The 13,321-nt window shown below is 35.6% G+C and overlaps 1 protein-coding gene across 4 annotated transcripts in view; it reads right to left on the reverse strand.

The window, feature by feature from the left end:
* PlexA (plexin A) overlaps window positions 1-13,321 on the reverse strand; it is a 251,240-nt gene that overhangs the window by 170,721 nt on the left and 67,198 nt on the right. For all 4 annotated transcript variants that reach the window (XM_089077798.1, XM_089077795.1, XM_089077797.1 and 1 more), the window contains one exon: window positions 4,499-5,820. In XM_089077798.1, coding sequence (XP_088933924.1) covers window positions 4,499-5,692 — 1,194 coding nt within the window. In that variant the 5' untranslated portion in view covers window positions 5,693-5,820. The remainder of the gene's footprint in view (window positions 1-4,498; window positions 5,821-13,321) is intronic.

Here is a 13,321-nt window from a genome sequence, read left to right on the forward strand (position 1 = left end):
CGAATGTGAACATGTGTTCGTGCATGTCGAGCACACATATGACAAAAATTCAGAAGAGAAACCAACTCTCCTGTTTTTTATCTTTCTTTCTCCATCATTCTTTTTTTTTCATATTTAGATTTCAATTTATTCTCTTTTTTCTTAAAGTAACTGCATACTTCGTTGGGAATTTTGGCGAGTGTTAAATACACATTGTAATATACAAAGAGTAATTTAAGAAATATAAAAAAATCTAAGAGCAATTATAGTAAATATATAGAAAGTATCCAAGTGTTTCTTCTTTTCAAATATTATTCTTATATTAAAAAAAAAGAGTAATAATTATACATGTCGGTATAAATAAATAATACGTAAATATATCTATCAATATAAAAAATATTTCAAATTACTTATATAAATAAAAGATTTTTCTTTTAAATCGATTATTGGAAGTAAAAATATATATTTGAGATAACGTTATCCTGTCAAATATCAAAATTAATGTTTCATTATTATGATTTATATTTTTTTGTAAATATAACTTATTTACAAGATACGCAAAGATTAAATACAGAGACGTTTCGATCCTACACGCCAGATGAACGCGCGTGCACGCATCCGGTAAATTTGTCCGTTTCCGTTCCACCGGAATCTTGCGGTTAGCCGTTCGAATAAGAGTTAAAGGAAGAGGAACAGGAAGAGGAGGAGGCTTGAGAGTCGACTGGAGTAGAATGACGAAGAAAAAAGGGAAAATAGGAATAAAAGACGGACGCGTTGTCCCACGGCAGCTCGTCGGCGGCTAGACCAAACAAACAATCTTTATCTTCTTTATGGTCGCCCGCTTATCTCCGTCCAACGACTAACTCTCAGCAGGTTCCGTGTCTTTTTCTCGCCTTCCTACGCAAAGAAATCCTTTGTGTTCCGGCATACGTTCTCACGATGGAGGAAAAGTTTCACGGGAGAGGCAAGAGAGAGAGAGAGAGAGAGAGAGAGAGAAAGCGAGACGAAACGCAGAAAATTTGAATAAATCTCGCGCTGCGTCGTGAATATCATTTCGCTAGACTTTGCGAAGTGTTCCGCATCTTTAAGCGGGTACTGAAAACGGTTCTCTAAGTACCTACCGTTCCAGTAAAGTTTTGAAAAAAACCATGCCGGTGCACCCCCGCGCGACAAAACTTGGCTTCGTTATAACCACCGTTCACAAACCTTTGGCGTTTTTCCTCTGAGCGAGAAAGAGAGGAAAGAGAGAAATCTTACATCGTTTAGCCGATATCGAAGATAAATGGTGGCGTTGATATAAAAGATAAATGGTTTCTTTTGTAAATAATTGTCCTGAATTTGTTAAAATAAGTCAAAGAAGTGAGATAAATGTATTGAATCAAATATATACATATTATGACATTTTTCAAATAAATGCATTAAATATTTTTTATATTCTCTCCTCATTACAATTTAACCTAAGTTATCAATTTCTCTTAAAATTCTCTTTAATATACTTTGTTTAATGTTAAAAATTATTATTTTATACATAAAATTTATTATGTCTTTTAGTTTAAATATATTATATCGAAAAAACGAAATTTACATAATCAGCACATGTCCAAAAATTATCGCGAGACTTTCTGATAAACTGTATCAGATATTTACAAGTGACGCTAATTATTCAATACTAATATTGCTTTTTCTCACAAAATGAATGAAATTAATTCGCAAAAACTCGGACAAATATTTCAAATAAGGGAATAATATCTATATTTTTTACTACTCATCAAAGAATTTTCAGTTTCATTTGCTAATCAAATTGCCAAGAAACGATTAAATAAAACGCAAACGCATAAAACTATGTAAAATATAAAAAGAAAAAATAAGTGACATTCGCAAGATAAATATTATATAATAAGTCACAGTTATCTATTTTTAAAGTCTAAAAAATTTATATCGTACATTTATTACAAATGTGTGGCAATCTCAAAGTTCGTTTTATACGCAAACTTTTGCATAAATTAAAAAAAAATCAGAATCCAATTTGCATCCGCTTAAATTAAATAGCAAGTCAGAGTCCAAAGTTAAAAATATGAATTAAAAGTAATGACAAATAACAAATATAAAATATATTCGAAATATTTCACTCTTATATGTCGATATATAAAATTAACTCGTTTATAATCTAGTTTAAACTAAAATATCAAAACAAGATATAAAAATTAATATATCATATACATAAAATATTTCAATCTTTCTCTATTATCACGATAAAATTAATTCAACAAAGCCAAATAATAAACGTGTCGATCTAATATAATATCAACCCTCTTTCTAGAGATGACTTCGCAATACGGCTATATAGGGAGAAACGTTCCTCATGATCGCTTATTGAGACGAGCATGAATCGCGAAATTTGTCCAAAGTCGCGTGTATCCATGCGGAATCCATTCGCCAGACTTTCCGGACCGGAAGAACGCAAAGAGCGATTGACGTTTCCCTTTTATGTAGAATTCTTAATCAATTTGCCCTCAATAAAAATTGGTCGAGATCCCAATCTCTATATTATAAAAAAATTTAGAAATTTTCAGGAATAAAGTAAAGTTTCATGCATATTTTAGCAGCATTGTCCGATAAAATTTTCAATAGGGATAGCCGATCTTCAAAATCAAGAAATTCACATTTATCTATGAGGAGGATAGACGTCCCAATATATATATATACGTGGTATGCCAGGAAAAGCGGTCAGCAAAACCATGTTCATCGGAGTTCTGTATAAGTTTCGGTTAACCGCCGACGAACGATCGGCAGCGAGCGATCGCGAGGAGATAACCTCGGTGGTTGCGAGCAGGAATGACGTGGCGAACGCGCACATTTTCGTCGCGTCTCTGTCGGTGGCGCATAGGAAAAAGTCATGGAATGTGATTGCCGTCGCGCGCAATAAAATCGCTCGGCAATAAAGCGAGCAGCTCCCGGTACGCTAATAAATTATGGAATCCGCCGCACAGGTCAACGATATGTGCAGATCCGGAGAAAGCCTTCGCCAGACATTCGCAGTCTCATTAGAGACTTTAATTGCGGCAGATGGGGATCGGATAGCCGTAAAGACGAATAAAAATTCAGTCGCTTTCCCGGAAAATAATAAACCCGACTTCGTGAATTAATAATCGATTCGTGACATTCCTGACGAGCGTTCAACTCACGTTCCGATATTTTCACAAATAATCACGGTTAAATATACGGATGTTATCCACTTTATCATCGCAAATTACAATATACATTTTAATTGCAACATAATGCTAATTCCGCGATTAAGTAAATAAAATAATATCCTGATGCATGTTTCCGCTTTAATGCAAATAATGGTTTAAATGCAATATTATACGTACAATTTGGCAGATGTGCAAATACGATAGAATATTCAGAGACGGATCCTGATATGAAAATCAACAAATGTTAACATTTGTTTGTGTCTTCAAAATTCATTTTCGCGTAATAAGCATCTCGCGGTTTTCCCGCAAAACAAAAATGCGAGAAGCGACCGCTATACGCGAGCGAACGCTGCGTATAGAAAGATTGTTCTCGCGCTCGCGTGCACAAATGACGCGAGTCCGTGTGAAAGGAGCATATGGCGCTTTGTACGGAGGCCAGCGTCCTCCTGCGTTTTGCCTTCTTTAAGCTTTTCGATGCCACCTGTTACGTAAATGCGAACAAGAGGGAAGGAAGACCGAGCTTCCCTCTGCGAGACGCGGCCGATTGATTCGTGCCATAATAATCAAGGAGGACGAATCGCGTCCTTCTTGCAAACGGGAGGTGGTCTTCCCATCTGACGGCCATTCAGCCACTCGACAACCACGAATGCACCACGAGTGCGCCACGCCACGAGTGTGGTTATAATAATTCCGGCCAGCGATGGCACTGATACCCTCGCGGTGCCGAGCTATCGAGTACCGTACACACAGGACGGTACCTTCCGCAAGTTTATTGTTGGTCAGCAGTAGCCATACTGCGAGATATCAATTTATTTACACGAGCTATCAATCCACCGCGAGCATCGGATAAACGAAGGAATAAACGAGGTAACGAGAGATTTCAACGAAGCAGCGAATAATGACACGCTTATATTTATATATATAAAACTGTTAACTCCTTTTGACATGAGATAAATCAATTTGTTTCGTTCTGCTATATCTAAGATTTTTCATTGAAAAAGTTGCTTTACGTGAATTCCTTAATAGATTAGCGGCAAAAATTAAAATTTGCTCCGAATTCGCGACAGAATCTTTATGAACAATATACATATGTATGTCCAAAATCTTGATGAAAATCTTAAAAAAAAATTATTTAAATATTATCATAGAGAAAGATATTTCTACGCGTCTACTAAATCCCGCGCTTTTTTACAACGATATTAAAAGTATTTTATATCTTCCTTCGGATATAACAAGCGAGAATATCGCCGAGTGACATCGCCGAGATTACATACACGTTGGAGAAGCGGCAGCGGCGTTAAATTAAGCTGTTTAAAATGACTCACCGTTGATATGCATTTGTGACTTGGCGAGATGAACTCCAAGCCCCGCTGTCCCTCGCCGCTGAAGCATCGCTGTATATTGCTCATGAACTTGCGGCGGATCGCCTTGAGCGAGTAGACACACAGAGCCGAGTGCGGTCGCGGCACGTCGCTGTTGGGCCCGTCGCTCTCGGCGAACACGGCAAACAGCACGTCGTCCTGAGCAGTGATGCCCAGGTCGCCGGCGAGTACCGAGCCAGCCTTACCGACGTAAGCGGCTTGCACCAGGTTGTAGATACGCTCGTCGCTGGTGCAGTTAATCGGTATTTCCGTGTACGAATAATAGTGCTCGTCGTCTTGACACACGCGAACCAGTTTCGACAAGTAAATCGGCGTCTCCGTATTTTTCATTTGCGTGGTGAGAAAATAACTAAACCCGCCGCTGCTAAAGCCGTAGATGTAGTTGATGGGGTAACGCTCACGCGACAGAGAATTAACGTACATTCGCGTACCAGTTGTAACAGCTGCTTCGGCGATGTTAAGCATCTTGTCCTTGTCGAGGGAACGCGAACTCACCGCTGGCACTTCCGAGCGATACGGTGAATTGCCGGTGAAGGTCACGCCGACGTACATAACTTGGGAGACCGGTGGATTTGGCGGACCAGGCGCGATAAACGCGACCGTTGAGGCGGTGGCATTGTTCGCCACTACAGCTTCTTTCACCTCCTGCACCACATCTGAGATATTGTGCAGATTACGCACCGTGCACATACCCTGAAACAGACTGCCGCAGGAGATGAGACGCGTGGTGGTATAATCAATCACCAGGGCCTTGTTCACGTTATCAACTGGTCGTTTCTGCGCCTCACGGGGACAGTCTAACATCGAGCATGCGGTGGAATCACCTTTCGGCCCGGTGACCTCCTTCACGACGAGTAATAGATCCGGCGACAATTGGTAGAGACGATTAACCGCGCCTACGTATACTCGGCCTGTATTCTTGTCCACCACCAGATGGTTCATACGTTCCACTTCCGGATCGTGGAATTTCTGTACTATGTCGGCTGGCAACGAGCACGCCGCCGGCAATAGCGACAGCGTCAGGATCAAAATTAACGACAGCGGTTGACGACACCAATATCGTCGGCGCGGACGCGCTACCACTGACCACGCCACCCTCATCGTCCCCGTCGTCGTTGCCGGGAAGACTGACAACATGCCTACTCTACTTTCACACTAGGGACTCCGTCGTGCCTTCCTCCACCACCTCCTCCTCCTCCTCCACCTCTTCCGCGCTGTCCGGCGATTGTGGCGGAGGCGGTTTCTTCCTTGGGCCTCGCCCAGGCCTGCAAAAAAGTAACCAAAGGTTGATGGTTAGCATACAATAAAGCGTACTTGAAGCCATAAAGGATTTTTATAACGAGTAAAATAAATTTTTCAGATTGTAAATTAGACGTAGTTAAAAACAACTTCTACACTCCTTAGGAATAATCGTACTTGTAAAAGAGAAAATAATTTTCCTTGTTTATCAATTATGTTAAATCAATTATGTTTATCAATTATGTAAAACTTGTTGAGTTTCTAGAATAAAAAGGTTAGTTTTAATGTATTCTATTTCATTTTTTTGCTATCGAGTTTTCTAATTATAATATTGCTTTGGGAAGTCTTATAAATTTCTTCTTTTAATTTATCCTCCCATATGTAGACATTTATCTGGTGTAACTATTATTTGCAGCAAAAATGCGAGGCACACGCAAGAGACAGTATTCACCATGCATAATTGTAACGATTATCTCTTCGAACTCAAGGTGAGAGCACCTCTTGCATGCAATGTAATCTACTTTCGATCGAAGGGAAAGGTGCAATTAGTGCAACGACACGGAACAATTATTGCCGAGAGCGCACGATAACAATCAAGCATAATAATAAAGATAATAATGTGCGCACTAAAAAATACACTTCCAGAAATTATGTAAAAGAATATTTTAAATATTTACGTATAAAGGAAAATAAAGGAAAGCAAATAAAGGATATAACATTAATAATGAATTTCTCTTCTCGATTTAACGAATACTATTTGCAGTTACATAAACTAACATTTCAAAAGTTCCATCAAAGAAAGATATTTAAATGATATTTCGTTAATAAAATATAAGCATCTCTACGTGATCAAGGGTGCTCCTTACAAGGATGCTCCTTACCAATCGCTCGGCAGTTCGCGTTCTCACAGGATTCGAAACGAAAGGTAATAGGACGAAAGTAACGAGACCGTGGCAGCAGCGAAACCGGGGGAATGTGCGATTTATCGAGCGAGAGAAAACCAGGTGCTTTTGAAACGTGCCCCCCGACGCATCTCGGCCCCCTTTTAAGAAAATGACTTCGTGCAGCCGGCGAGCATTGGAAAAAGCGAAGGGTGGATGAACGGGCGAACAGGAAAAAAAAAAAGGAGGCGGCGATCATCTCTCTTTCGTCTCTTATCGCAACGCGAAGCGTAACGGCCGATCGAGAAGAAAAGTTTTCTTATTTCCTGAAGACCCATTTTCCCCGCTCTCCCCCTGTTTCCCGGATTACCCCCCGCCAATTTTACTCAATGTCAATCTCGGTTTATAGGCGCGCTGCCCCCTAAGAAGATTAGAAACATCTGCGTGCAAAAATTTCAGACACTCTGCGCGATCTTTAGAAATAATTCAGTCAGGAAAAATTTCAATTGTTGTTTTCATTTTGCTTAATATATTTTATATATAACTGATACATTCGTATAAATTCAATATCAGAAACCAATTACATTCTTTCGTACGTAGAATTATAAATAAGATTTTATACAAAATAAAAATAGATAAACGCTTCAGTGTTTCTTCTCTTTCTCTTGATATTTAAGAATAGCATTCTAATTATACTCTATGAAAGTTTGACTTCTTGCTCATCAAATAATTGATTATTCGACAAATTATTGAATGAATTATTGAGTTTCAATAATATAGAAATTTTTAAACTTTCGGTTTTTTCCCCTGCATATTATTTAAGAATATAAAGAGAGATTATATGAATACGTGTAATTTCTGACTTAATTTTAAATTATACTATTAAAAATTCAACGTATTTGAAATAGCGCAATGAAATATAATAATTTTGACACTAACGGTAATAATTATTGTATTTTCAAATTCATTGACTAAGTTAATTTTGATAAATATATCATCAGCGTACCATTCAATTATAATTTAAATTATCATTTTCAAACTTTTATTTTATTTATTTTATTTTAAGAAAATGCTGTCTTAAAACGCAAAGAAATGTTCTTGTTTTCTCACGGTATTCTAATTTCTCTTCGCACGAATGAACAACAACTCGAGTGAACTGAAAGAACAATATTACAGTCTTCTGCCTCGAGTATTCGGAGAAGTTTAAAAGAAACGAATGAATGCTATCGATTTGTTTATTCAACGCGGCGTAGTTGCAGCCTCGTAGGCTATAGCAACTTCGATCCGACAATACGCGTCATTAAATGACGAATCGGGGAGTCCAATATCGCATAAAAGCACTTGTTCCACGAAACGAACAAGATAAAGTTCACTGAGATTGTATGAGCCACTGGCGGTGAGTAAGCAGTACGAGTAATGATTGCGCTTACAATGAAAGTAGACCAGATGACACGTGCACCGATAAGTATCGAATCGACCGCGAGCATGCGATTTCTCGGGAAAGAAACTGCCTGACGCAAGAATGCGCTGGGAAAGAATTGCTTAAGAAAGCAGCGTCGCGCAAGGGATCCTTCGATTAATATATAATAGCAATTTATTTCAAAATAACGAATAGTTTAGTATACAACGGTGTAATATCGCACCTCCGGTTCACCTCCGGTTCACCTCCGGTGGGCTTGTACGTCAGTTACGATAAAGATGACGGGCTACGATATCTGATAAAGAGAATCGCGTATCTTTCTTCATGAATTTCCATTGTACTAGAGAAGAGCGACATGCACCTTTGACGTCGGTAATTAACGATCTTAATTGCTCTCGGTAATTTGCACCGCGATTTCGCCAGGGCGATACACGACAGAGACACCTCTCGTTTCCGACAACGAGTTACGTTAGTCGAGAAAGTCAAACATGCGTGAAACTACGGGCTAATTAGCGTGCAGAGGCTCGAGGCGTTACCGAACTCAAAACTGTAGAGATGTTAAAATTCATCGAGATATCATCGATATTTTCTCGTATTCATCTCGAAAATCACGCCTATTGATTTTATAATATCAATGTAACGTGTATATCAAAGATAAAACCATGATCAAATATAAAATAAAAAATTTACATAAATAACAAAAATGTTATGTAGGTACAGTTAAAAGTTTTTAAATTATTATATCTTTTTATTTATTAGTGACAAAAATGAATAATAAGAAATAAAGCAAAATTTGATAAAAATATTGTGAATCAATTTAAACATGTTTTACATCAAATATTTAAAAATTATAATACTTAAAAAAATTACGAAATAGCCGAATATGTAGTTCCAAGTCTTTATTTAAAATTATGTCTCATGAAATTCTCAGTAGTATCTTTACTCTACAGTTACTATTACAATCGTATCTATTCGTATCTATCGTATCTATTATCTACAGTTATCATTTACAGTTGTATCTTTACTATTTGTTATTCTCAGAAATTTTATTTTCAATAATTGATACATATATGACATGCACGTAGAAGATAAGATTATCTATGCAGCTTGAGAGACAAATTATCTATTTAAAAAAAGAAGGGTAATCGCCCAACAAAAGAGAGTATAAATAGAAAATATAAACAGATTAAGAAAGCATAAGTATAAACAACGGATTAAAAAAACATAAACAACAGATATGAGCGTCAAGAAATAGAAACATAAGTCAGAAAAAAGCTAAAACGCAAGAATCATGCAACCTTCTCTGCAATCTTTTAAATCTTCTATCTCCTTGACTAAAATCCTCTTAATTCTCATTAAGCAAATAGTCGATGTAAAAAATGTGTCGCACAACTTATATCGTAATTCAAAGAAATACATGACATAAAAACGAATTTAACTCTCTATGGTTTAATTGCCGTAATGTTGATACGATAAGCAAAACGAATAAAAATGCTTTTATACATTTAAATAGTTGTATATCAATAATAGATGCATTTTACAACGTAATGATTTTTTTAAATTATTTATTTATATTCTATATTATTATTTCTATATTATTATTTGTTTCATTATAATTAAATTATTATTTATTTTATTTACTAATTATGACTGATATATTTTATCGCTTATTCATTTCTTTGATAAAATGTTTCTTTCGTTATTTCATCTTTTCTAATTTCCTTAAATAACTCTTCAAGATAATTTAATATTATTTATTAATGACTTTACTAATCGCTACTATCTTCATTTATTTAATTTTCACTCATTTAACATCGTTAAACTTTTTGGAATTATTTATTAATAATCCATAAAATATTTCTTTCATAGTTTAAATATTAAATATATTTTCTATCTTTCTACTAATTAGCATTTTCCTGAAATTTTTATCGGACATACCTCTAATATATCCGCTGAGTAAACGCTGTTTTCGATAACAGCGATTTATTGTTCACCAAACCTAACTAAAAGCTCTTAAACATAGCGGCGTAGCTATTACGGTCTACAGGGAAATTTTCCAGGGGGAGAACGGCCGTTAGCAAAAACTTACTATAACCAACTCGGATGGGAAAACTTGAATTAATTTGCCACCGCTAAAGCACAGGAAGCGAGGGAACGAGAGAGACTCCGAGCGGCGGAAAATTTCCGCGGTCTACCGAGTCCGAAGCGCCTAATGGATCCTTAACGAGTTGAACAATCGTTAGAGTTAGGTTTAAACAATTGTCCGGTTGGTGACTTTTTAAAAACGGCTGATTTCCACGGCGAATCCGGCGTATCGAGTTGCCAGCGGTGACAGAACTTGTTGCAAACTTTCCTCCGACAAACTTAAACCGAAACTAAATGTCCGTAAAGTGTATAACCATAGAAGAAGCGTACTCTACGAAGACATCCCGGCTCGTTATCTCCGTCTCGGCTCCAGTAGATTTACAAACCTCGCTATTATTTCAGTCAATTTTCTGGTATTTACGTACGAATGCAATGCCTCAGTGTTTTCAAGGTTTGTAACGTGTAAAATGTTTAATACTTTACTAAATATTTATAATTAAAATTAATTAAAAAGCTATTGCTAAATAAATAAAAAGTTAACAAGTTAAGATAAATGGACAAATATATAGAAATCTAAAAATATAATTCTAGCGCTAATTCTAGCTGAGTTTTACGACTATTATGACATATCACATAAATTGCACAATTTAAACACTGATGCACGTTGCAAACATAAGATCATTCGTTCCGTCAACTAACGAGGTACGATCTATAAAGTAACGAAGTGATATATCGCCTGGCTTTTAGAAACGATCACATATCAGGTGATCGCTTACAGGGAAAATCAGGTCGGACGTAAAAAAAGAACTTAGAAAGAACATAGGTCCATCGAAACTAATGAGAAATAGGAGGCCACCCGGTAGCATCAGCGATAATAACATCTAATTTTTATAGCCATTTAATGAATTCATTCGCACGATGGAATTAAGCGACGTTATAATGTCACGTCAAATAAACCGACAGCACTAACTGAAGAGTCTTTGAATTTATTCTTCATGGTAATAGTCATCAATCTTCCCTAACAAAATTATCTGACAACATGTATATTAACTATGTTTCTTGAAAACAAAAAAAATTCACGCAATTACTTAAGACAACAAGATGCTTCAAATCCTGCTGGAAAATTAAATTTTCTACTATGTAAATAATTTGACATAAAAAAACATAACGTAATTTATTAATATATTATACGTAATATATAATATTAGTGACTTTAAAATATTTGAAAATATAGAAGATGTATAATTAACAATTGGTATTAATGACAATTAGTATTACTATATAACAGTACACAATAGATTACAAAAGAAATAAATATTTAGAATATAAATATATAATAATAAAAATCAACACAAAATAATATAGATCAATCAGTTGTAATTAGTAACGTTGTTTAAAAAATATATTTAAAAAATTAATATTAAATACAAATAAAGAAATAATTTTAATCTAACTGATAATCCATTACTTAAATGTTTATACATAATAATTAAAATTATAATAAATTATAATAAAATTCGATGAAATATCAAATCAATAAAATAGGTTTTTCCATTGATATCTATTTAAGACTGAATGAGGCAATATTAATTAATAGCAGACACGATACGATCTTGGCAAGTTGCCAGTATCAGCTGTTTAAATCTTGTACAGTATAACACACGTTTTAAAAACAATATTTCTCAAATTATTAAAATTCTCGTTCGTAAAATTAATATTTCTATAATATTATCTTAATTGTCTTAATTATATTAGAAATTCGAAATGTAATATATCAAAGTAATATATTAAAGAATAAAATATTAAAATATCTACAATTAAAATGACATTGATTTCGTAAGCAAACAAAATCATATATTTTAATTATGTAATTATATAAATGCATAATAAAGATCTATTTTAATTATCTGTGCTTTTACATTTTTTAATAATTTTTATTGCTTATTAATAGTTCCTTAAAATCCACACATGCATACACACGCACCACAAACACAATTCTTGATCATATAATTCTTGATCATATCATATAATCTCATATCAAGCACTACAAAAAATTAAATCGTTTTTAAAAATTAACTAGATAAAGAGAAACTTGTTTAACAAATAAGCAAAGAGTCCGAGAAACGAGAATAAACGAGATTGTGCCATCAAGGCAATGAGAAATAGAAGTAGAAGTCCTCCCGATGGCGTCATACAAGCCGATTTTTATCGGTCCCAACTCGAGGCCTAAGAAGAGAGAGAAATGTATAGAAAAGCCTATAAGAGGCCTGAAAAGAAATGAAAAGAAAACGGAGATACTTTGAGAATCTGCAGAGTCAGAGAGAGACGGGATATCTCGAAGACTCGTCGTGGTGCTCGGCAAAGGCCATTTACTGGTGACAGAGACAAATAGAACCAGAGGAGGGTCCACGCAAGGAAGGGAGACGACTCTACGTGTGTCGTCTAGTTGGACGAAGCAGAAGGAAAGGAAGAACAGGATGAGAAACCCCATGCGCAGGATGCACTACGGGAATGAATTCCCGTCACGGCGTGCCCCCTTATGGCAGGACTGTGACTCGACCTGCGAGTACCCTATGCGCCCTTTTAATAATTCCGTGACAATTATGGGCGCGTCCTACCCCTCCCCCCCTCCTCAAACTAAGTGACGAAAAAGAGAGAAAGTAGAAAAAAAAGAGAGAAAATACAAAGAGAGAAAAAAATGAATACTTTATGAAAATGCAACTTACAAAAAGCGACTAAACCTGTTTGAATGTTATTCGTAAATATTCATCGTTATTGCGTAAGTGTTTTAGTCAACAAAATGCTTTCTGTTTTATGTTTACAATAAAAAAATTAAAAGAATTAATTTGTGAATTGGACAATTTTACTAAAAGATGGTTTATATAATACTTTCGATATAACATTTAATTTCTTATTCGTCGCGAACAAATAGAAACGGGATCCTTGCGAGAGATCGAAAGCAAATCTCATTGACGAAATATTACTATAATAATGTTTGAAACAACTAAGCTTTTTTTGATGTTTCGTTTATTAATTTAATTAATGTTGAGTATTGCGTTATCAAGAGAAAATAAATGTATAGCTTTATGAGTAAAAACAATCGACACCGATGCAGCAACCTCGATCAATAATGCATCAGAT

This window comes from Pogonomyrmex barbatus, unplaced genomic scaffold, assembly GCF_055798465.1.
Source record: "Pogonomyrmex barbatus isolate J1 unplaced genomic scaffold, ASM5579846v1 scaffold20, whole genome shotgun sequence".
NCBI lineage: Eukaryota > Metazoa > Arthropoda > Insecta > Hymenoptera > Formicidae > Pogonomyrmex > Pogonomyrmex barbatus.